Source organism: Oncorhynchus keta, chromosome 30 (assembly GCF_023373465.1).
Source record: "Oncorhynchus keta strain PuntledgeMale-10-30-2019 chromosome 30, Oket_V2, whole genome shotgun sequence".
Taxonomy (NCBI): Eukaryota; Metazoa; Chordata; class Actinopteri; order Salmoniformes; family Salmonidae; genus Oncorhynchus; species Oncorhynchus keta.
The window spans coordinates 52,757,390-52,783,414 of NC_068450.1; the positions used below are offsets into that span (position 1 = coordinate 52,757,390).

The window sequence follows — 26,025 nt, forward strand, 5'->3', positions numbered from 1 at the left end:
TGTCTGTACCTCTCTCTCTCTCTCTCTCTCTCTCTCTCTCTCTCTCTCTCTCTCTCTCTCCCCCTACCCCCAGTTAACCAGCCCCCCATCCTGCACGAGCCTCAGGGGGGCCTCAGCACCTTCGCGGGGGAGAACTTTGTGTTCCAGTTCACGGCGGCGGACCCTGAGGGCTCGGCGCTCCTCTTCCTCCTGGAGCAGGGCCCTCCCGACGCCAGCCTCTCCCCCGCCGGCCTCCTCATCTGGAAAGTCCATCCAGTGGAGACACAGGGGAAGTCTCGGCAGAGCTTCGAGTTCACGCTGTCCGACGAGTGCAATGCCCAGAGCAGCTACACCGTCGAGGTGAGAAAAGGGGGAGGGGGTGACTTGTAAACAGTTTATTCCTACCTCCCTCATTCCCTCCCTCTCTTGGTGGGTGGTGCACCACCGGTTAGCCCCCAAAGCCTGAAAACAGACCTCAGTCAACACATGCATTCATCACGGATGTGTTTCTCTCCACACCATAGCTCCTCCGTACGTGCTTATCCTCTGTTGACGTGCTGTCCGTCTGCTTAGAGCTGGAGAGGACACTGGTTACCATAGGATGCGTGTGATAACAAGTTGACAACACAGGGTTTTGTCATTCCCAGGTTCATTGCCCATAGTTGGTCATGTGGTTATCAAACCGTTTACCCCAGAGCTGTGAGACAGCTACAGTATCTGCACCTTAGCCTGTGAGCCCAGGTCTGGCTTGGCACGGACAGCAATAAAGAAGACATTGATATGATGCTTATAATCACCCTCAACTCCCATGGTATAAAACAGTAATACGAGGATCTCTTTCCGTGATCATTAGAGAGCTGGAAGCAGATGGTGGTTTCCTGTCTGAGGGTATTTGTAGAGTCAGAGTGGGTATTCATCTCTTTATTAGCAGTGAGAAGATCTAGGGAAAGTGAAAATAACCATACGCTGTGATTAAGCAGACCATATGAAGCTATTCTGCTCCTATAACAGGCTGAGTATGATGCCATTTAATTGGCTATGTTGAAAGCTATGTAGGCAACCGCTGTTTGTCTGTCCTTCCGTCTATCCGTCCGTCTGTCTTCTCTTCAGGTGGCTGTGAAACCTTGTGGGTGTTTGAACGGCGGGACGTGCGTGACCAACGTGGCCTTCCCGGCGGGCAGCGGAGAATACCTGTGTGCGTGTCCCCAGGGGATAGGAGGGGTCCTGTGTCAGGAGGACTTTGACGCGTGTCTTTCGGCTCCATGCGGTGCCGGGGGGTGTGTTGATACCGTTGATGGCTTCCTCTGTGAATGCCCTGCAGGCCTGAGAGGTAAGGCTACAGGAACACACACGCAGGTGCACACACACAAAGGCAGGCAGAGGAACCCAGAACTGTGTATTGACACTGTCAGAGATCTGATATATTTTCCCCCCTCCCCGTTCACCACTACCAGCAACAAAGAGTCCAGAGTCTTAGTGGTGTTTGCGATGTATTCAAAACCCCTGGTGAAAACACAGATCTGTGCTGCCGTGGGTTAACAAACAGCTGCAGGCTAGACACGATCACAAAGATAACCATCAAACAACCACAACCATCCATCAAACAGCATCAGGTAGGCGGCTTAACCCTTGGACACACGCCCTCACAGGCCCTAATAGGTTGTGCCCCTCTCAACTACTGCCCTGCACAAACAGGCGACTTTCAGCACCACGGACAGCAACCCAAATGCCAGCGAAAAGGCCTACTTGTGACAGCGCTGCAAACGCAACATGGTAGTCAGCACTACCGATTGAGAGAGACATTCTGTCCTCACACAATAGACATGCAATGTAATAATAGTAGATGGCACTACTGTAAATAAACACTTGCACGTGTAAACAAAGCCCATCCGTCTGTACTTCTGGGTTGAGTCATCAGTGACTGAACTGTAACACTCGTCCCAGTTGGCCCTCGGTTTTAAAAGTCGGTCTGATGATGGCAATGGTCTTAAGACGTTGGTGGCACCCGTGGGGGAACTGGGTTTGTATCCTGTAGGTTAGACTAGCTCTCGTCTGAACATTGATATTGTCCATTATGTTATAGTAGATTAGCCCCCTCTCTACTCTGATCGACTGTTTACTATGAGTTCTCGCATACCGCCAGGCCCAGTTCATTGCATCTCTGCTTGAACAGCTCATAGAAACGATCAAAGTCTTGTCGCTGCCCTTCCAGTGCTTTCGTTGTGATTCTGATACTGATAAAGCATATACCAATATCCATGACTTTGTTCTGCAGAACACGGATGAAGCAATTTTACATAGAAAATTCCATCATATGGGTAAAAAAACGAACAATTTGGCGGTCTCTACATGGGTTGCTAACTGTTTAATAGTTCCACATAGGGGCCCCTGGGCCTGTTTGATGAGCTGGCGCTCTCATCGTCGGCACGGAATGCCCACTCCTACCGAGGTAGCGTGACGTAGCATTGTCTAAGTAGGTCTTTCGAAATCTCTCGGGTTCTCTTTTCGTGCACCCTGAACATCTCCGATGTTCATTCATTGCCACATGTTTGAAGAACTACCTGGCTTTGGATATGAGACGTAGACTTCTCATGCTTGTTGAGTGCTGTGTGCAAGTTGTTCAAGTCGCCGTGACCGGCTCTTGTCTACACGCTGTCGCTGGTGAAGAAGCGGGCAGGGGAAGTAGTCGAGTCGGCTGTTATAGCAGGGCAGCCACAGAGTCAGTCTTTCCGTTGATACCACTCATATTGAAGTTATTGTGTTGTTTTCTGTGTTGGTCGTCGGTCCCTTAGCACCCGCTGTTTCGCTCGAAAATTCAACTTTGAAAACGGTTTCAGATGCAATATGTTTAGCCATCCCGATCAGCTTCCTTTATCTCGCTGTAAAACGAACGTAGCTGGCAGATGACGTGTGACGTCCACAGCCGGGGATGCTGGCTGTCCCAAATGCCTGTCCCATAACTCCTTGTCACGCCATTATGCCATTATGGGTATTTATTATTGGAGAGCAGTGAAGATGGATGGGACATATTGACACTTGAAAGGCAGCGAAGCTCTCTGCCTGCCTTTTGGCGCCCGTTAAGCTGGCAGTATGAGGTAGAAACATGCACGCGGAAGTCATGTCAGTGCCTTGCTTTGAGTTTGGAGTTTGGCCTACTTGTGTCTTTTGTAGCAGATCACCGCAAGTTTGGAAAGCGCTTGTTCAGAAATGGATTTTATCATGCAGAAAAAAATGAATGACGACAAAATTATTATTGATAAAAATGTATGTTTATTTATTTTTCATTGCAGTTCTTCTTTCATTCATTGTGCCTGCCCTGACCGCACGTCACCGGCTGAAAATGCATTAACTCTCTGTTGTTGTATTGGGCTTCCTTGGCTCTATGTCTATGTCTGTGAGCTTGGCTCAGACCTTGTCGTTCTGTCTTTGTGGGTATAAGGGCTACTACCTGTTGTAGTAATGGACTTTGGCTGTCTGGCTTTGTGTTGTCTGTTGTAATAATGTCTGTCCGTCTCTGGGACTCTGTGTAGGCGCTACCTGTCAGGAAGATGTGAATGAGTGTGAGAGGACCCCCTGCTTGCCTGGAGTCCAGTGCTTCAACAGCTTCGGCTCCTACAGGTGTGGAGGCTGTCCCCACGGCATGCTGAGAGATGGGACCACCTGCACAAGTAGGCATGGTCAATCAATCAAATGTATTTATCAACACTTAGGTAGGTAGGCATGGCCAATCAAATCACTAGTGCTACCACACTACTGTATCAGTTAGCCAATTCACTCCCATAGAAACAGATTGGGCCTTGTTTGTCAATGTGGAAAAGGGATTGATTTGATATGAATATAAGACATGTTACAAAGACGTTCCAGAGGTACTTGCAACTTTCTCCCACCTGTAATATGGAAGTGGATGGAAACGTAAAGCTGCATGGACCGGTAACTGTGGGAAGACCCGACCGCCACTGTTATCTTTGACAGGACAAACGGAAACAATACGACATTCCAGCTCAGCATTCCACAATTCCCATATCTGGATAACATTACTCACACAACAGTAATGGGAATAATAATTGCCACCGCACTTTGAACCGCTCACATGATAACCAACAGGGATGCATGTCCAATGGAAACCAGAACCCCCCCCCATATATTATTTTTGGGTGTTTAGCTGAGTTAATTGGTGAAGCACTTCTTCCCTGAGGGAGAGCAGAGCAGAGTGTATCCTGACACCTGGCCCAAGGCAGCACCTCAGGTGTGACAGCTAACTGACAAAGGCCATTAGAGGTGAAGTGTGGGAACCTGGAAGGGTGCAGAGGAGGGAGCAGAGAGTAGGGCTGGGAGGAAGGAGCATGGCAGAAGGCAGTGATGAGGTAAGGGGCCTGGCTAGCAGCAGGGAGATGGAAGAGGAGCATGACCTGGTGGAATGGAGAGTGATCTACCGCCTGGGCCACAGAGCTGAGACGAGGCAAGGTAATGTAAGGTGAGGTGAGGTGTGGGGCCTGGTTGATTACAGAGTGATCAACAGTACTGCCTGAGCCTAAAGCTTAGGTGAGGAGAAGTGAGGTGCGGTGAGGGGGAGAGCATGGAAGGAGCATGGCCTAGTTGAATACAGAGTGATCTACCGCCTGGCCGCAGGGCATGGGCGAGGGGAACAGGGCGAGGGAACAGGGCGAGGAACAGGGCGAGGGGAACAGGGCTATGGCGGTGAGGGGGAGAGCATGATGATCTACCGCCTGGGCCACAGAGCTGAGACGAGGCAAGGTAATGTAAGGTGAGGTGAGGTGTGGGGCCTGGGTGAGCAGGGAGCACAGAGCTGAGGCGAGACAAGGTAATGTAAGGTGAGGTGAGGTGTGGGGCCTGGGTGAGCAGGGAGCACAGAGCTGAGGCGAGACAAGGTAATGTAAGGTGAGGTGAGGTGTGGGGCCTGGTTGATTACAGAGTGATCAACAGTACTGCCTGAGCCTAAAGCTGAGGTGAGGAGAAGTGAGGTACGGTGAGGGGGGAGAGCATGGAAGGAGCATGGCCTAGTTGAATACAGAGTGATCTACCGCCTGGCCGCAGGGCTAGGGGAACAGGGCTAGGGGAATAGGGCTAAGGGGAACAGGGCTGAGGGGAACAGGGCGAGGGAAACAGGGCTAAGGGGAACAGGGCAAGGGGAACAGGGCTAGGGGAGCAGGGCGAGGGGAGCAGGGCGAGGGGAGCAGGGCGAGGGGGAGCAGGGCGGGGAACAGGGCTAGGGGAGCAGGGCTAGGGGAACAGGGCTAGGGGAACAGGGCTAGGGGAACAGGGCTAGGAGAACAGGGCTAGGGGAACAGAGCTAAGGGAGCAGGGCGCGAGGGGAGCAGGGCGAGGGGAACAGGGCTAGGGGAACAGGGCTAGGGGAACAGGGCTAAGGGGAACAGGGCTAGGGGAACAGGGCTAGGGGAACAGAGCTAGGGAACAGGGCTAGGGGAGGGGCGGGGGAACAGGGCTAGGGGAACAGGGCTAGGGGAACAGGGCTAGGGGAACAGGGCTAAGGGGAACAGGGCTAAGGGAACAGGGCTAAGGGGAACAGGGCTAGGAGAACAGGGCTAGGGGAACAGGGCTGGGGGAACAGAGCTAAGGGAACAGGGCTAGGGGAGCAGGGCGAGGGGAGCAGGGCGAGGGGAGCAGGGCGAGGGGGAACAGGGCTAGGGGAACAGGGCTAGGGGAACAGGGCTAAGGGGAACAGGGCTAGGGGAACAGGGCTAGGGGAACAGGGCTAGGGGAACAGAGCTAAGGGAACAGGGCTAGGGGAACAGGGCTAGGGGAACAGGGCTAAGGGAACAGGGCTAGGAGAACAGGGCTAGGGGAACAGGGCTAGGGGAACAGAGCTAGGGAACAGGGCTAGGGGAACAGGGCTAGGGGAACAGAGCTAAGGGAACAGGGCTAGGGGAGCAGGGTGGGGGAACAGGGCTAGGAGAACAGGGCGAGGGAACAGAGCTAAGGGAACAGGGCTAGGGGAGCAGGGCGGGGAACAGGGCTAAGGGGAACAGGGTGGGGAACAGGGCTAGGGGAACAGGGCTAAGGGGAACAGGGTGGGGGAACAGGGCGAGGGGAACAGGGCTAGGGGAGCAGGACGAGGGGAACAGGGCGATGGGAACAGGCCTAGGGGAACAGGGCTAGGGGAACAGGGCTAAGGGGAGCAGGGCTAAGGGGAGCAGGGCTAAGGGGAACAGGGCTAAGGGGAACAGGGCGAGGGAAACAGGGCTAAGGGGAACAGGGCAAGGGGTTTCTGGGCTAAGGGGAACAGGGCGAGGGGTACAGGGCTAACAGGGCTAAGGGGAACAGGGCTAAGGGAACAGGGCTAAGGGGAACAGGGCTAGGAGAACAGGGCTAGGGGAACAGAGCTAGGGGAACAGGGCTAGGGGAACAGAGCTAGGGGAACAGGGCTAGGAGAACAGGGCTAGGGGAACAGAGCTAAGGGAACAGGGCTAGGGGGAGCAGGGCGGGAACAGGGCTAAGGGGAGCAGGGCTAGGGGAACAGGGCTAACGGGAACAGGGCTAACGGGAACAGGGCTAACGGAACAGGGCTAAGGGGAACAGGGTGAGGGGAACAGGGCTAGGGGAACAGGGCTAAGGGAGCAGGGCTAGGGGAACAGGGCGATGGGAACAGGGCGATGGGAACAGGGCGATGGGAGCAGGGCTAAGGCGAACAGGGCGAGGAGCAGGGCTAAGGGGAGCAGGGCTAAGGGGAGCAGGGCTAAGGGGAGCAGGGCTAAGGGGAGCAGGGCTAAGGGGAACAGGGCTAAGGGGAACAGGGCTAAGGGGAACAGGGCAAGGGGTTTCTGGGCTAAGGGGAACAGGGCTAAGGGGAACAGGGCTAAGGGGAACAGGGCGAGGGGTACAGGGCTAAGGGGAACAGGGCGAGGGGAGCAGGGGCGAGGGGACTGGGCTAAGGGGAGCAGGGGCGAGGGGAACATGGCTAGGGGAGCAGGGGCGAGGAGAACAGGGCTAGGGGGAGCAGGGGCGAAGCTGGGGAACCATCCATAAGACACACATAAGCACCTAGAGGGAAATCCAATTCTCATTCAGCAGACGTTTGTTTCTGTGGTCCAGGGTAAACCACTTGAATTCTGCAGGAGTGCAGACACACACGTACGCACACGCACTTGCGCGCACACACACACACACACACACACACACACACACACACACACACACACACACACACACACACACACACACACACACACACACACACACACACACACACACACATACACTTAGTTACCATTTTGCTACTGAAAAGCCATGCCATGTTTCCACCAACATCCCTCTTTTATTTCCCAAGCATCTTAGTCTTTCTCTCTCCTTGATCTTTTTCTCCCTCTGAGCGATGAGTTTCGACTGAGTGGTCCTCTGCTTTGTTTATTACAGTGCCATGCTGCCTCGACAGGAGTTACACTGCCAGGTTTATTTCACTTGCCATCGCTCCACTCTGCCATCATCAATCACACAGTCTCTCTCTCTCTCTCCTCCTGCTCTGCTTTTCTTGCTTTTTTAAAAACATATTTTTTTACACAAATCTGCTGCTCGCAGATCTATTGTGGAGCTGTGATTTCTAGCGGTGTAGGTGTGAGATGAAAAGTGTTGTAAAAAAAAAAAGAACTGTGGACCAACATTCTTGAATAGAGTGTGAGAAGTTTCTATTAAATGTTTTTAATAAAAACAGTATTGGTTGTGTGACAGCATAAGACAAACATTTGGCTCTGAACCTGAAGTGTCCTCTATCTATCTCTCTCCCAGCATCATAAAAGCGCTGAGGTGTTACGAAGTCCACCTCTTACTCTCTCCATGTGTCCACATCTGTCTCTAACACAACAGCAGCTGTACGGTCAATCCCCATTGTCCCCAGCATTGGACCCACCACTGTCCCTACCACCACCACCACCTCTAAGTCCTCATCCAACAACAGACCAGACCAACACAATCCACCCAGGATGGACACTGGCCGACCTGGAATCCCACCGACCAATCAGCCTGGACTCCCACAAACCAACATGCCTGGAGTTCCAGAGGCCAACAGGGCACCTGTCAAGGCCCCAGCTGTACATACACCATCGAAGAATGGACAAAAAACTGGCAAGTACCCTGAGTACACCAAACATTAGGAACACTTTCTTAATATTGAGTTGCATACCCCCCCTCCCTTTTGCCCACAGAACAGTCTCAATTCGTCGGGACATGGACTCTACAAGGTGCTGAAAGCGTTCCACAGGGATGCTGGCCAATGTCGACTCCAATTCTTCCGACATTTGTCAAGTTGTCTGGACGTTTTTTTGGGGGTGGTGGACCATTCTTGACACGCACGGGAAACTGTTGAGCGTGAACAATCCAGCAGCGTTGCCGTTCTTGACACAAACCGGTGCGTCTGGCACCTACTACCATACCCCCGTATTTCCCAAAAGCCCCTGGCTGATACTCTTCAGATCGCCTACAAAAGGCTGTTTAACACCTGGGCTCATATAATAGTTCATCAGGGGTGTCACATTGCTCCGCGACTGAGTACCTCGTTGGCATTGGCAGCTATAACCAGTCCAGTTAGCGGCCTTGCAAAATTGCCTGTCATCATCATCACACTAAAGGGCTAGAGATGGGATTGAAAGGCACACAGCGAAATATGCCATCTCCTGTCGACCCCGTCGTTCCGATAAAACCACCCATTGTCTGAGTGGATTCTGCTGCCCTAGTCAAAAAATGAGACACAATTCACAGGCGATAAGCCTTAATATGTGGAGTCATAACGCTGATAAATCACTTCCTAATAAAAGACAGATGGTCCATTCTTTTTCCTATTTTGTCACCGTGAAGATGGAACGCTTTATTAGACTGAGAGGGAGACGAAACGCTGTGCGGCACGCAAATGGGAAAAAGAGAAGGGTTGCCCATGTCACGTTTCAAAGCTTCTAACCGCACTGCAATGACAGTCATTCGGTCTCAGTCTGCTCTCTTCCATAGATCCGTCACAGAATAGAGATATGCTGAGAAACGTGCAATACCAACGTAACACAGCAGAGTCGAGCCATAATACACTTTTGATGATGTGCTGGTTTGATGTGGTGCCTGTGCAAGGTGCGAAACAAAGGACAAGGACGAAGTTATGGGTCAAACTTGACAGAATCCATCTAAAAGTGCCAATGATACCAGCAGTTTCAGTTCTGAAGTACATAGCTTCGTTTAAGACGAATAGGGCGATTGGCATTTTCATCACTCTTCTTTGTGGGTGGGGGTGAGAGGGGAGCCCAGGAGGGGAGTGAAGGCCTCTGGGTAGAGGGAAGATGATGCAGCTGGATTGGGGGTGAGGGCAGGTCTGGAGGTGAAGACAGGGGGACACAGTCGGGGTCTCACACACACACACACACACACACATCTCTCGCTCGCTCGCTCCAACGGGTTTCTGACCTTCATCGCGTATCAATCAATTACTCCGAGACTTTCATCCCGAAGCACCTTAATGAGCCTCCTGCCATCAAAACACAAAGTGCCAACTAAGACTTTCTCCACAGTCCTAATTTCAGTTATAAAGTACCTTTATATAATTGGTCTTCCCAGACTTTGCATTTTAATCAAAGACATTTGAGCAATTAGCAACTGTAGCAGCTTTGGATTTAACTGTGAGTTCTGCCACATAAAATCTGCCAGGCAGTGTTGAATATATCACCCCGGTTGGCAACTGTATGTCAGTGGTATTTGTGAGCTGTTTACATCTATGGGGCTGCACTGATTTGAATTATGACTAATCATGAAATGTGCAAACGAAGACAGCATGGTGTGGCCGATGCAGAGGCATTGACAGCTGATTACAGCATCCCACTGAGCATAAACAAATGGTGAACATTGCTATTCAGGTGAAGGCGAGGGGGAAGGGAATTCATTGGATAAATATGTACATCTCCTGGGGATGATGACAGTGATTATGTGTTCCAGGCTTAGGGCTATCATCCCATGCAGGGAACAACAACAATGTGACAGGTACGTGTGCCAGCCGACCGTGCTTCCTGGGGGTCCAGTGCATCGACCGACGTCCACCCTACACGGGCTATGTCTGCGGGCGCTGCCCACCGCCCCTCAATGGCAACGGACGCACCTGCACCAAAACGGCTCGAGGTAAGACTTCGTCGTGAAGTGTTACACCACCTCCCTGGCCGTAGTTACTAGCCTGGTCCCAGATCCGTTGGTGCTGTATAGCCAACACCTGTTGTTGCCTATGCCAAGGACCATAGGAATCGGCAAGACAAAAACAGATCTGGCACCAGGCTATCTAAATACGTTAGTACTTTCAAAAATATGTAAATAAAAAGTACATGCACCACCACGCATTGGCTTTTAGTATTTATTCTACTGTCACTGTTGGAAAACTATTTGAAAACAATCTGATGTAGTGTGAATGGTCCTCAAGTGCCTCTGTGCCGTTACCATCCCTATTAAACCTGGTCTCAGGGCAATTTGTAAGATTTGGTATGGAAACATGTTTCCTCCCTTTAGTGTTGTATATTTAATTATATTAGGTTACATTATGAATAGAATAGTGGTTGTACAATATCGTACGATTTAGGGGACATATAGAGTCAAACATCTTACCCGGTCGTACAAAAGCATATGAATTGGATGCGTTATCTCATACATCTTGAAGAACATATAGCATTATACCTCTTTTTCTGAGACCAGGTTGCCTGTTGAGTCCTAACAACCAAGGAGAATGACTTAATTTGTTTTAACCCATCCCGCCCTTCAGAGGACACAAAAATATATTTGTATTTTTATAGCTTTTTTGTGGTAGCCATTTTACGTATCGCACTTTACATATACATATTTACGTTGTTGGTTAGGAGAACAAACGACAAATGTTAGGGTAATTTATGTCAAATGTGAACAAAAACAGGTTAGGAGAACTAAGGTTAGGAAAGAGTTAGGGGAAGGGTTAGCTAAACAGTTGTCCCCGACACGTCTCAAACACGCAACCTTTGGATTGCTAGATGGTCGCGGAATATGCCCACCCATCCTTCCCCACAAACATCCCTACTTTAGTTTCTGTCTAAGGTAACTAAGACCAGGGATCTAGGCTGCAGGACAACTTTTTCTTGAGCGGATGGTCGGATTGGCCAGAACGTACGCTGCAAATTGACCACAAGAAGTCCAAACAGATATTTAATTTCAAGCCTTGCTTATATTTGTTTACGATGCGTGGCAATTAAAATCACTTGGAGCTGTTTTTAAAGTCTATTATGTCCAGCAATAAAAATCTAAATTAAATTAAACTGAAAAAAAAAAATTCTCAAAAAACTTCGGAGGCCAAATAAAAAACCCCACTGGCCAAACTCGGGTCGCCTGTTGAGGAACGCTGAACTAGACCATTAGAACATATCATACGACTTGGAGGTCCATAAAAAGAGGTCTATAAAAATACATATAGCCTGCTCCATATGGCTCTGAGGCCAAGATGCCCTATTATAATGAGCTCAATATGCTAATCATCATCACATCATGTTTTGTAGATCAGTGAAATGTGGAAAGCTTTGCACTCTCTCCTCTCCTCTCAGCTTAGTTCTGTTTTATATCCTCCGTATTCGTCCCTTCCTTCTCTGGACTCTGTCCCTGTGTGTCTACTGTCCACGTCAACCGCAGGCACTTCCAGATGATAAATGAATCTCAGTGGAATTTGCTTTTCTCATGCATTCGTCTTTCATGAGGATGTGAAACATTTCAACACATTTATTTAGAGTGAGAGTTCAAGTATTTTCCATCATTAGTCAGTCCTACTAGTCCTCCACTCCTGAGGTGCTGACTTGCTGCACCCTCGACCACTACTGTGATCATTATTATTTGACCATGCTGGTCATTTATGAACATTTGAACATCTTGGCCATGTTCTGTTATAATCTCCACCCGGCACAGCCAGAAGAGGACTGGCCACCCCTCATAGCCTGGTTCCTCTCTAGGTTTCTTCCTAGGTTTTGGCCTTTCTAGGGAGTTTTTCCTAGCCACCGTGCTTCTACACCTGCATTGCTTGCTGTTTGGGGTTTTAGGCTGGGTTTCTGTACAGCACTTTGAGATATCACCTGATGTACGAAAGGCTAAATAAATCAATTTGATTTGATTTACTATTGAGTGGCTAGGACCCATGCCGGGTTGTTTGGAAGAGCACAGACGAGTTTACAGTGTTTCAATATTTTTGGGCAGTGTTTGTCTTTTGTTTCTTTACCCAGCCAGCGTGATGGCATTTTTCTTAATTGTACTAAATAGATCATTTTAGTGCATCTCATAATTTGTGCAGCCACCTTTCTAAATCACATAAGTGTTTAATACCCAACCCTGTTGGCATGAGTTTCTACACAGTCAGTCCCCTTTCAGTGTGTGTGTGTGTGTGTGTGTGTGTGTGTGTGTGTGTGTGTGTGTGTGTGTGTGTGTGTGTGTGTGTGTGTGTGTGTGTGTGGTTTATAATTCCCTCACTGTGTATCAGATTCCTCTATGAAGTGATTTGGGCATCTTTTGTGAGGTTTCAATACAGGTGATGTTTCCAGTCAGTCTCAGTTGGGGACAATAAATCAATGAAGCGTTGGGTGGCGTCTCTCAATATGTCATTAAAGCTGGTGTCGGGTAATATTTTTGTCGGGTAACACTTTAATTTAATTTCAATTCGAATTTAAATCACTTTATTGTTCCCATGAGTCGTCCAATGGTCTTGATTCTGTTCCAACCATGTTCTGTGTCAACATCAGTGTTTATAGCAGATGTTAATTAGATCAGAACAGATATTTAACACATCTTTGTTTTCTCTTGCACTGTGTCTGATGACGCAATGACATTTTATACTGCTGGTATACATTCATTTGGAGAGTCCAGCGTGTCTACATTCCAGTTCAATCCTAACCCTCTACCACAACCATAACCCTACACCCTTAGAAAAAAGGTGCTATCTCGAATCGAAAAAGGGTTCTTCAGCTTTCCCCATTGGAGAAACCATTGAAGGACCATTTTTGGTTCCAGGTAGAACCCTTTTGGTTCCTTTCTGCAGAGGGCTCTACATGGAACCCAAAGGAGTTCTACCTGGACCCAAAAGGGTTCTACCTGGAACTAAAAGGGGTTCTCCTATGGGGACAGGGGAAGAACCCTTTAGGAATCCTTTTTTCTAAGACAATAACCTTATACAGCTGTAGGTATAGAGTTTTTTCGTGTCACATCATTATCTCCCCATCTCCCCTCAGGTAACCCTCACCTGACCCAGCAGCAGCTGACAATAGCCAAGAGCAGCAAACTCTACCACCACAGCAACAGTAAAGTGTCCCAACTCCACCTTCCCACCTTGCCCCCCAGGCACGCAGTCAAACATCTCTCCTCCCTCTCCTCGCCAGTCTCCAGGGGAGCCTATCAGAGCCCCCCGCACCTTCCCCTCTCGCCCGCCCGAGGGCCAATCACTGGGTGGAGAGAGGCGGCCACACCCCTATTTCCTAGACACACCCCTATGTCACCTGAAGGTTCCAACAGCCTCACCATGGGCAGGCATCATGCCATCAGTGCCCTCACTAGGACGCATGCCAAAACAGGTGCCAATGCCAGCGCTACCTCACTCAAGGTGACAACCAGAGAGTCTGTAGCTGTCATGCAGAGTGCCACCTCTTCCAAAGTTACTCCTCCATACTCCACCTACCCCAAGGTTACTCCACCCCAATCCAAGGTTACTCCACCCCAATCCAAGGTTACTCCACCCCAATCCAAGGTGACTCCACCCCATTCCTCAGCCAACACAGAGTCCGGGCAGACAACCCAAGGGAAGCTCATAAATGTAGTAGTTGTGCCCACCATGACCAAGCCCTGGACCCTCCCTAAAGCCGTGGCCCCACTGACCGCAGCCCTCTCCTCCATTACCTACTCCCTCTCTGAGTCCGAGTTCTCCGCCGACGGAGCACTGACGGGGCCTGGCTCGAACCCCTCTGACCTACCTGACCACCCACAGGAACCCCTGGTCTCCCTCGCCCTCACCACCCCTGCCCGGAAGCACCACTACACTCCCCCCCTCCACAGGGCCACGTCTCCCCACCTCCACCGTGGGACCAGGATCAGTAATACTGTGGCAGTGGAGCGGGAGCGGCCTCTGACCTGCGCTGACATGCCCTGTTTCCCAGGGGTCCCCTGTGAACCCACCAGGGACGGGGGCTTCCACTGTGGAAGGTGTCCCCTGGGATACACCGGAGACAGACAAACATGCAGAGGTATTTTTATTGAATTTATTTATTTAAAAACAAAAGATTTACAGGAACATGAGAACAAGGAACATGAGAGGTGCAAAAAATGAAGAGGCTTGTGAAGTAGGCCTAAGGTTGATCCCTCTTCTTGAGGAAGAGCTACTGCTGAAGAGCTACTGCTTTGAGAAACCCCATCTATTATCACTGTATTACTGCTTGAGAAAGAGCTACTGCTTTGAGAAATGCTATCTATTATCACTGGCCCATTATAGAGGACCCTTACCCTTGCTATTTACCGGCTGTATAGAATACCACCTGTGCATCAATCCTTTTCAATGACTGAAAGTGATGCCTTTCTCTAGCCTCTCCAAAAGGCATCCTAATGATGGTCGTTTTTCAAGATGACTAGCTGAGTGCTCCCTGTACCAGAGCAGCGTGGGTTGGGTTGAGTTGACAGATGTTTCTGTACAGTTGCTGTAAGTGAGGTTGGAGTTGGAATAGATGGAAGCAGCTTGTAATTGGCCTATGGTTGTGTGTGTGTGTGTGTGTGTGTGTGTGTGTGTGTGTGTGTGTGTGTGTGTGTGTGTGTGTGTGTGTGTGTGTGTGTGTGTGTGTGTGTGTGTGTGTGTGTGTGTGTGTGTGTTTGTCGCCTGCCTGCCTCCCTGCCTGTTATTTATAGCTGTGTGCAGGCATGCGTGTGGCAGGAACATGGAGTGTGCCGCTCCCAACACATGCCGCTGTAAACCAGGCTACACCGGGACCAACTGTCAAACAGGTAAAACACTGTCTCTCGCTCTCTCTCTCTTTCTCTCTCTCCTTTCTCCCTCTCTCTTCTCCCCTCTCACTCTTTCTCTCTCTCTCTCTCTTGCTCTCTCTCTCTCCCTTCTTTCTCTCTCTTCTCCCCTCTCACTCTTTCTCCCTGTCTCTTGCTCTCTCTCCCTCCCTCTTCTCCCCTCTCACTCTCTAGCTCTCTCTTAGCCTCTCAAGATACCACATCATCATTCTGATGTTGTTTTTGATTCCCATGCATTGCCCAACCTTTTGCATCGTTTGATGTCTTTACAATCTTCTCCTCAGCGATCTGTAAACCTGAGTGTAGGAACGGAGGCCAGTGCGTCGCCCCGGGGGCGTGTGAGTGCCTGAAAGGCAACCACGGGGAGACGTGTGAGACAGGTAATTATACCTCTGCCTCCCAAATGGCACATTTGCCCATTGGGATCTGGTCAAAAGTAGTGCGTTATGTAGGGAATAGGGTGGCATATCGGACGCGGCCTATCTGTTCTCGTTAGGGCCAATCAGAACTGTCTCTGTGTGCTGTTTCAGACTACAGACAGGAGCTTGTTGTCGCACAGCGAAAGCAAGCTCATCAGTAAAAAAACAGAAAGGCACTGCTGAGAGAAGGCCGGTCCATGTCCGGTACTGTACAGTTGGGTGCGTGCGTGCGAGTGAGTGCAGATCTAAGGAAGCAGTTGTGAGCATTTGATAAGCCCTCCCTCTTTGAGCTGGTCTGACACATTACTGACAGAGGCTTGAAACACTACTGCCACCTACAGCTCAAAGCTGTAGTGAGACATTGGTTCCTAGTCCTAGCTGACTGACGTGGAAATGTGAGGGCAAAGCCTGGCTGCTTATCGCCGTGAATATTTTCCCGTTAACACTTTATTTGAAGGCTACCTACAGAAGAACTTCATAACACATTCATAACCAATGCATAACACGTTCATAACCCATGCATAACACATTCATAACCAATGCATAACACGTTCATAACCCATGCATAACACATTCATAACCAATGCATAACACGTTCATAACCCATGCATAACACATTCATATCATCTCCACCCACAGCTCTGTGCAGTCTGCCCTGTGAGCATGGAGGAACATGCGTGGGACCCAGAACCTGCTCCTGTCCCTACGGCTTTGTGGGCCCCAGATGTGAGACCAGTGAGTTCAGCACACATCATCACAAATCATTCATCATGCAAATTGAATATGCCATCACTCACACATTGTTCAAATGATGTAGGACCCACACACATGACTGCTTCTCCACGTACAGAGGGTAGCATGTACAGCCCAATGCATCACTGGGGCCAAGTTCCTGCCATCCAGAACCTGAACTCAGCAAAAAAAAGAAAAGTCCTCTCACTGGGCATCTTTCTTTTGGTGTTTTTCAGAGTCAGTAGAAAGGCCTCTTTAGTGTCCTAAGTTTTCATAACTGTGACCTTAATTGCCTACCGTCTGTAAGCTGTTGTCAATGGTGGGTGTAGCTGGTGCATGGAAGTCAGGCGCAGGAGAGCAGAGATGAAAGGACAAAGCACTTTACTTAGGCAATCATAAAACAGAACGCAACCGCGTCACAACACAAAATGCCCAAAGAACAAGTGAGGCACAAAGCACGGGTAAAATAAAACAAAACCTGGCGCAAACCAGCCGGAAGTGTGCCAACCTTGACAATAAACAATACCCCACACAGACATGGAGGGAACAGAGGGTTAAATACACATGTTAATTAGTAGGAGATGTAAACTAGGTGTGCAGGAAGACAAGACAAAACAAATGGAAAATGAAAGGTGGATCGGCGATGGCTATAAGACCGGCGACGTCGACCGCCGAACGCCGCCCGAACAAGGAGAGGAACCGACTTCGGCGGAAGTCGTGACAGCTGTTAGTGTCTTAACAACCGTTCCACAGGTGCATGTTCATTAATAGTTTATGGTTCATTAAACAAGCATCGGAAACAGTGTTTAAACCCTTTACAATGAAGATCGGTTTAGTTATTTGGATTTTTACAAATGATCTTTGAAAGACAGGGTCCTGAAAAAGGGACGTTTCTTTTTTTGCTGAGTTTACATACTAGTCGGTGTCAGAGGAAGGCCCAAAAAATGGTCCAAGACCCCAGTCACCCAAGTCATAGACTGTTCTCCCTGCTACCTCACGACAAGCGGTACCAGCGGTACCAGAGCGCCAAGTCGAGGTCCAAAAGGCTCCTTATCAGCTTTTACCTTAATCAGATTTTACCATTAATCAAATGGCCACCCGGACTATTTACATTGACAGCCCCCCTTTGTTTTTACACTGCTGCTTTACTAGTCACTTTACCTCTACCTACATGTACAAATTACCTCAACTAACCTGTACCCCCACACATTGACTCGGTACTGGTACCCCCTGTACATAGCCTCATTATTGTTATTTTATTGTGTTCATCTTATTTTTAAAAAAATATTTTTTTTTAACTTTGTTGGTTAAAGTGCTTGTAAGTTAGCATTTCACAGTAAGGTCTACTACACCTGTTGTGTTCGGCGCATGTGACAAAAAACATTTGATATGATTTGATACCTTTAACTAGGCTTTTATTTATCTTTGTCAGGTTACTCACCTTGAAATTGGATTGGATTTGAATGGGAAACCAATGGTGCTCATGCCAATGCTGTGTCTCTCCTCATCGCAGAATTAAATAGAACTGTATTGCTAGAGATAGAAAGGTTTATGACATAAGCCACATTAGTAATATTGTGACTCTGGAATTATATGGTTTTATCTGCCAAAATATGATTCTGAGATAATTTGCGTTTCCGAACCCTCATTGGTTTGAATGTTTTTATATTTTTCATCTTGTATTCTTTTTAACTTAACATAAATTGGGGTATACTATATACTATAGGTAGAGAACTTTACAGAACAATGCTATGTCAATAACTCAGTTTATATCGTATCTCTGTGTTGCTCACTCTCTCCCATCTATCTGTTCCGTAGTGGTGTGTAACCGCCACTGTCACAACGGAGGAGAGTGTGTGTCTCCTGATGAGTGTTCCTGTCTGCCTGGCTGGACCGGACCCTCCTGTGAGACAGGTACAGCTCTGGTCCTGAACAGGGTTTTTAAAAGTTGATTAGGATCCCCAGTACGTTGTTGCTCGTGCAGCAGCTACTCTTCCTGGTGTCTTCTGTCCTTCCTGTCCTTCCGCTTGCTCTGTTTGCTGTAACGCGCTGTGTGACAGCTGCAGACGTACGAAGGGCTTTATTGATTGGTCAGTTGATGTGTTGGTTGATTTGATTGATTGGTTGACGTGTCTGTCTGTCTAGCTGTGTGCTTCCCTATGTGTCGGAACGGAGGGACTTGTCTTCGTCCGAACACATGTGGCTGTCCCCGGGGCTTCTACGGCGCCCAGTGTCAAAACGGTAAAACACATTCTTCATTTAATTGTTGCACTTAGGAGACACTTTTATCCAAAGTGCTTTACAGTAAAGTGGCTGCATACAGTTTTAGTGTGTGGTCCCTGCGGGAATTGAATCCACAACCTTGGTATTGCTAGCAATCACACTCTTACCAGCTGAGCCGCACACACACACATACAATTCAGTCCGCCCATGTCCTTGTCCACATACTATCCTGACAACACACAGAGTCATGGGCCCGCTGTGGGAGTTTTAACTTGTGTATTTACTTGTTGAATGAAAGGAAAACTAATCCAATAGATTGACAGGGGTTTAGGTTTGAATTGAGGGAGCCCATCAAGGGCTCTGGCAGAGTTCCACTGTGTCCAATTATCAAGGGATTTCTCTAAGTAACTGTTTACTGGGGACTGTTTTTGTCCCTCATATATCGTGAAGCCTCGGGTTTGGACGGACTACTGTATCGATCAATGGAGTGATGTCTCCGCCTTTTTGAAATAGTGCATCTCTTTCTTTCTCTCTCTCTCTCTCTCTCCCTCTCTCTCTCTCTCTGTCTCTCTCTCTCTCTCTCTCTCTCTCTCTCTCTCTCTCTCTCTCTCACCCCCATTTCTCCCCACCTCTCCATCTCTCCCCTCTCTCTCAATCCCTTGCTGTTTCCCAGCTGTCTGCAGCCCTGCCTGTAAGAACGGGGGCGTATGCATGAGAAACAGCGTCTGCTCCTGCGCCGAGGGATACACCGGATGGCGCTGTGAAAAAAGTGAGTGAAGCCACGCCACCTCCTCCTCCATGGCCCGCCCCTTCCACCTGCTCCTCATCCGCCTTCTCTTCCTCCGCCTCCTGTCTTCCTCCTCTACCCCTTCTCCCCTCCTCCTCATTATCATCATCATCATCATCTATTACCCACCACCATATGTGTGTCAGCCTGACAAAGTGCCCTCAAGAGCCTTGTTAATGTACAGCATATTGGCGGGTAAATTGAGCCATATGGATGAGGGAAGCATTTGACGGATGCACCCAGTAAGAGGCTCCGCCCGAGGGAGCAGGAACCAACATTTCAGAGCCTCATGTGGAGACTGGGAATAGTCAGATTGACGCTATGGAGTGCTATTGACTAAGAATAGTGCTGCATGCAGGGGGGTTTGACGTCAAGGTTTTAATTTAGCTATACATTACCAACTTGCTACTAATGGGTTATTAGTGCCGTGACAGCTTCAGCAATGTGCTCATTGTCGAACTGTCTGTCCTCTCCATGGCATTGATTGCGCCTATCAGGTACAGTAAATGCATGGGTCCGTTGAAAATCTCTCTGCAATGCGAGATACTGTGGATAATTATTCTGGTGAATATGTATGAGCTGAGTTGGTAAGCTTGAGTCTCTCCCTCCATCCCCGGTGCAGGTGTGTGTGAGCCCATGTGTATGAACGGCGGGCGGTGCGTGGGTCCAGATGTGTGTGACTGTCCATCTGGATGGAGAGGAAAGCGGTGCGATAAACGTAAGTGGGCTCACATAGGAGTTCCACAGTTGCACCGCCACCTGTAAACAGATGCTTCCATTGCTAGCTGTGGAGGCATGTGCATACGGAAACAATTCATCATGGTGCTTGGGATGTGTGGTGGTTCACCGATGGCAGGCTTGTGTCATGCCCTCACAAACAAGCATTTAATGGCAGCAGGTAGTCGCATAGAATGTAAACAGATTGTAAGCCGCTTTATTACAAGCCTATTAGCCTATTTATAACACAATATGAACACAATTACAACATACCAAAAGATGTTCAGGTAACACTCGGTTTATTTAAATGGTACCTACGCAATACATTTAGAACATCCATGAGCCATACATAACTCATTCATAAGCCATACATAACTCATTCATAAGCCATACATAACTCATTCATAAGCCATACATAACTCGTTCATAAGCCATACATAACTCATTCATAAGCCATACATAACTCATTCATAAGCCATACATAACTCGTTCATAAGCCATACATAACTCATTCATAAGCCATACATAACTCATTCATAAGCCATACATAACTCGTTCATAAGCCATACATAACTCATTCATAAGCCATACATAACTCATTCATAAGCCATACATAACTCGTTCATAAGCCATACATAACTCATTCATAAGCCATACATAACTCGTTCATAAGCCATACATAACTCATTCATAAGCCATACATAACTCATTCATAAGCCATACATAACTCGTTCATAAGCCATACATAACTCATTCATAAGCCATACATAACTCGTTCATAAGCCATACATAACTCATTCATAAGCCATACATAACTCATTCATAAGCCATACATAACTCATTCATAAGCCATACATAACTCGTTCATAAGCCATACATAACTCGTTCATAAGCCATACATAACTCGTTCATAAGCCATACATAACTCGTTCATAAGCCATACATACCTCATTCATAAGCCATACATACCTCGTTCATAAGCCATACATAACTCGTTCATAAGCCATACATAACTCATTCATAAGCCACACATAACTCATTCATAAGCCACACATAACTAATTCATAAGCCATACATAACTCATTCATAAGCCACACATAACTAATTCATAAGCCATACATAACTCATTCATAAGCCATACATAACTCATTCATAAGCAGTGGTTTGTGAGTTGATTGGTGTTGTGTTTGTCTCGCCCCAGCCACTTGTCTACAGAAGTGTCTGAATGGAGGAGAGTGTGTTGGCCATAACACTTGCCACTGTCCTCCAGGCTGGCAGGGCATGCTATGCCAAGCCCGTAAGTACGCCTACATACACGAGCCTGCTTGTACACACACGCACACACACGCACACGCACACGCTTACCAATGAGAAACTGATTTAGACAGTGGTTATTCCCCCAAAGTTACCGCTGATAAAAATCTTTATTGACGTTTATTTTATTATTGTATTTATTTTCTAAGGGGGAAGATCAGCTTTAATAATGCAGATAGATTGTGGCTTTCATAAATGTAATTGTCTGCATCATTTCCAATCCCCATATATTTTGGGGGGAAATATATATATGAATGTATGTATATATTTTTTTCAAAAATATTATCCTTTATTATTTCCCACAAACCCTACCACCCCTCCCCTAATTGGAGTAAACTAATAAACAATAACACTTAGGCTTCTACTTCCAGCTTTTACATACTATATACATTTTATGGACACAGTATATTTTGCAATAGTTCTCTTTCATTGACGTTTATTGCCAGTTTCATATGTCTCTAAAACGTCCCTCGTCAGCCCACTCTCACCACCACCATGCTGAAGAAGCTCTCCTCGTTAACAACTTTTATCACCTGGTCCGCGTTAACCACGTTAAAAATCAGCTGTGTGTTTGTTACACACACACAAACACTAACAGCTACATCTCATCAGAGTGTCACTAATAGTTCCTGCATAAAGCTCGTTCAGCATCCCAGCATTAATACGCGACTTTGAAGAATGACTCGGGAGACATGAGAAAAGTACTTAACTCCCTTTAAAGTGAAGTCGCCATCCGTAAAGATGATTCATCATTTCTGTTTACTCTGCCTCGGCCCTATTTATTTATTTCTATCAAACCACTAATAGCTGTAAGTAACTCTCCCAAATATACAGCGCAGTAAAATCTATAAACTCAGAACAAGAAGCAGAGAGAATTCAGTCCACACAGGGGTATCCAAGTGCATAATAAAATCATTTCTGTCATAAATTCAAATGCAGACTCCGTCACAGTGTACACATTTAGCTATGCATGGCAATGATTCAGAGGTTTGATGGGATGATTATGGTAACTGTGTTGCCATGGCTCCATTTTGGACCCCTCTCTGGGACTTACCCAGAATCCTCAGGGTGGTAATATGAGCAGAGAGAGATTAGTGTCAGCTCTGTCGTTATGACAGTGTCGTTATTAGGATGCGAGGATGATTTAGGACTTGTCCCTCACCTTTTGCCTCTCTCTCTCCCTCTCTCTCTCACGTTCTCTCTTCTCTGCATTGTGATTTTCATTTCACCATGTATCATTCCCACATTGTGATTTTCTCTATCCTTTCTACAGCACTCTGTGAACAGAAGTGTCTTTATGGGAGCCGGTGTATCCGCCCTAATGTATGTGCCTGCAGGAAAGGGTATTCAGGGGTCCTGTGTTCCCATAAGGTAAGTAGATACATCCCCCCAGCACTTACTGTGACTGGAATCAAGAGAGGAATTGGGAATATAATTTGAAAGCTGAGCACTAGGCTTACACCTGACAGTCAGAAATCTCTTATTGGTGGGGGGGCTTTTCCAGCTTTTTGCATTTGCTGGTCCACTTCAAGACTGTGTGGATGCACGGTGGAATAAGTGTGGCCAAAATATGTGTGGTGTTTTTCAGCTCCCAATTCCACGAGGCTAATGGAGGACTGGGAGCTATGTACTGAAGAAGCTGGGCTGAAACAAGACAATGAAACTCCTAATGGAACCACCACACTGACTATTAGGATGCTCAATGCCCACGGTTTTTGTTTCTTCAAAAACAAAATTGTAATATACGGCACAATTCCAAACATTAGGATCTGTACATGACCAATGTATGTATAATATTTGTATAATTTTTTTCTTAGAACCAGTAATACTGTATTTTATATATTAAAGTCTGGCTTTTTTTAAAAAAAAAGATTAAAACAAAGCACAACACAGTCCTTTTTACTGTGGAACAAACTCATCAAGTTGGCAGTTTACGATCAAACTAAAAACTCACTTGGAATTGTTATTTATTTGGTTGTCTGATGTTTTATAATTTCATACTGTTGTAAATATTATAGGGTTTTTCATTACTCACAAATAAAACCCAGGCAATGTATGATATTAAAGTCCATTTGTTATGTCCAATACATAGTCTCGATCCTCATTCTGCATGCAATGATTTCTTAAAATGTGAGAAGAAATGTGGATTGTGTAATGTTTCTATTATTTAAACAGAGAGTCACCATTGCGATCAGAGTCTCTTTTGCAAAGGAGCCCTGCATATACAATTCATAGACCAAATCAAATGAAAATCAGAAAACAAACTCAAATACAGCACAACAAACAATCAGGAAAACAGCCACATTACTTAGTAAATAGTTCCCCAATCAATATTTACATTTTCCCAAGTGGCATCAGAGTGTCCAATTGCAGTCTCTTTTGCAGTTGGTTCCAGTAATGAGGTGCATTAAAACTAAAAACCTAATTAAAGCTAAAAACCTAATTCGGTGGAGCCCCGAGGAATCTTAAGGGTTAACTAACCATGTGACCGGGTTATGTATCTCATGTTTAAAAAAAAAAAAAAATATATATATATATATATATATATATATATATATATATATATATACATTAACAACAAAGTTAGGTAAGTTGGAAGCTTGTGTAGTAGGGATTTGAACAAATAGGGAGTAATAAATTGATCTACGGGACTTTAAATGAGGACTAGCCAACCTTTTGATACAGGATACAGTGGTGAGTATTAAACCTGTCACCATTGATAAAAACAAACGGCGCTGTGGTAGACGACATCCAAAGGTCTAAGAGTAGTGGCTTCTGCAATCTGATAAATGGTGTCATCATAATCAAGAACTGGCAAGAAGGTTGACTGTGCAACCTGCTTCCTGCTATTTAGGGAGAGGCGAGATCTATTTTATAAAAAAGGAACCCACTTTAAATCTTAGCTTTTTCACGAGCTCGTCCGTCTGTTTTTTTCATAAGCAATAACACTTGGTCAATCCAAATGTCCAGGTATTTGTAGGCGGGAACCCGATCAACGAGAGAACCGTCCAATTAATAAATATGTAGTCCATCTGAAACATTCTTGTGAGAACTAGAGAATAACATATAATTAGTCTTGCCAGCAATAAGTACACATTTTAAGACAACCAGTTTCTGTAAGGTAACAAGGTCAGATTGCAGCTCTAAGGGAACAAGATCAGATTGCAGCTCTAAGGGAACAAGGTCAGATTGCAGCTCTAACATACAAAAGGTGTGATGGGTCCGCACTTTGCAGCCTTCTTGTACTTACACACTGAAGAAGGCTGCAAAGCCATAATGTCTGTGTAGAATATCCCTGATTCAGTGAAAATAATTAAAGAAATTAAGTAAGCTTTATGCAACATCTTTTTGAGTGCGTACCATCATATCTTTTGCTTGTCTGAATTCACAGGTTTTACTCACCAGCCAAGCGTCTGGGAGAGCGTGATGGTCCCATTTTGCTTTGTGCAGCTCTATCAAAGCCTGGTCAACAGTTGGGGCAATGACGTATAAACTCAGCAAAAAAAGAAACGTCCCTTTTTCAGGACTCTGTCTTGCCTTGCTGGAAGAGTGAGATAACATCTCACAGCAAGAACGGGCAAATATGGTGCAGTCCATGAGGAGGAGATGCACTGCAGTACTTAATGCAGCTGGTGGCCACACCAGATACTGACTGTTACTTTGGAGGACCTTTGAAGACGTTTCATTTTTTGTTTATAACAGTGTTGTTTACATACAGATTAATATTACAAGTTTTAACAGATATACCATTATTATTTATGTAAATAGTAAAGAGTACAGTTCCCAGTACTGACCCCTGTGGTACACCTTTTGTAATATCCATGAACAATTAATGATCAAATATCAAGCCGCGGCCCTTGCAGAGCAAGGGGAACTACTACTTCAAGGTCTCAGAGCAAGTGACGTAACCGATTGAAACGCTATTTAGCGCGCACCGCTAACTAAGCTAGCCGTTTCACATCCGTTACACTCACCCCCCTTTTGACCTTCCTCCTTTTTCCGCAGCAACCAGTAATCCGGTTCAACAGCATCAATGTAACAGTATAATTTTAAACCGTCCCCTCGCCCATACCCGGGCGCGAACCAGGCACCTTCTGCACACATCAACAACAGTCACCCACGAAGCATCATTACCCATCGCTCCACAAAAGCCGCGGCCCTTGCAGAGCAAGGGGAACTACTACTTCAAGGTCTCAGAGCAAGTGACGTAACCGATTGAAACGCTATTTAGCGCGCACCGCTAACTAAGCTAGCCGTTTCACATCCGTTACACTCACCCCCCTTTTGACCTTCCTCCTTTTTCCGCAGCAACCAGTAATCCGGTTCAACAGCATCAATGTAACAGTATAATTTTAAACCGTCCCCTCGCCCATACCCGGGCGCGAACCAGGCACCTTCTGCACACATCAACAACAGTCACCCACGAAGCATCATTACCCATCGCTCCACAAAAGCCGCGGCCCTTGCAGAGCAAGGGGAACTACTACTTCAAGGTCTCAGAGCAAGTGACGTAACCGATTGAAACGCTATTTAGCGCGCACCGCTAACTAAGCTAGCCGTTTCACATCCGTTACACATACCAAACCATTTATAAATGAGCCCCCTGGTAATTATGCAGTGAAGGAGTTAGGGGGATAGGGGTTAGAGGGATGCCTACCTAGCCCAGGGACCACAGACGTTCACTGTGTGAGTCACTGGAGGTGGAGGATGAGGAGGAAATGTGGATTAACAGATAAAACCATCACCAAACTGCATCACCTCTGAGCCAATTTTGACAGGCTATTCTGCTCTAGCAGCCTTTTGTCTTCGGTTTTCAAATATCATTAAAATCAGTCTTAGTTGCCCTGTTTGAGCTCAGTAGGA

General features: G+C 47.0%; 1 protein-coding gene across 3 annotated transcripts in view; it reads left to right on the forward strand.

Annotated features, from left to right (window-relative positions):
- The window catches only part of si:ch211-246m6.5 (von Willebrand factor D and EGF domain-containing protein), a 49,071-nt gene extending 25,797 nt beyond the window's left edge, over positions 1-23,274 (forward strand). For 2 of the 3 annotated variants that reach the window (XM_052488523.1, XM_052488524.1), the window contains exons 20-35: positions 74-339; positions 1,090-1,309; positions 3,510-3,647; positions 7,819-8,076; positions 9,922-10,101; positions 13,200-14,204; positions 14,857-14,952; positions 15,255-15,350; positions 16,029-16,124; positions 17,940-18,035; positions 18,267-18,362; positions 19,018-19,113; positions 19,754-19,849; positions 21,050-21,145; positions 22,436-22,533; positions 22,751-23,273. In XM_052488523.1, coding sequence (XP_052344483.1) covers positions 74-339; positions 1,090-1,309; positions 3,510-3,647; positions 7,819-8,076; positions 9,922-10,101; positions 13,200-14,204; positions 14,857-14,952; positions 15,255-15,350; positions 16,029-16,124; positions 17,940-18,035; positions 18,267-18,362; positions 19,018-19,113; positions 19,754-19,849; positions 21,050-21,145; positions 22,436-22,533; positions 22,751-22,771 — 2,954 coding nt within the window. In that variant the 3' untranslated portion in view covers positions 22,772-23,273. Of the gene's footprint in view, positions 1-73; positions 340-1,089; positions 1,310-3,509; positions 3,648-7,818; positions 8,077-9,921; positions 10,102-13,199; positions 14,205-14,856; positions 14,953-15,254; positions 15,351-16,028; positions 16,125-17,939; positions 18,036-18,266; positions 18,363-19,017; positions 19,114-19,753; positions 19,850-21,049; positions 21,146-22,435; positions 22,534-22,750 lie in introns of all 3 variants that reach the window. The other variant, XM_052488525.1, reaches the window with a different exon arrangement.
- The last annotated feature ends 2,751 nt before the right edge of the window (positions 23,275-26,025 follow it).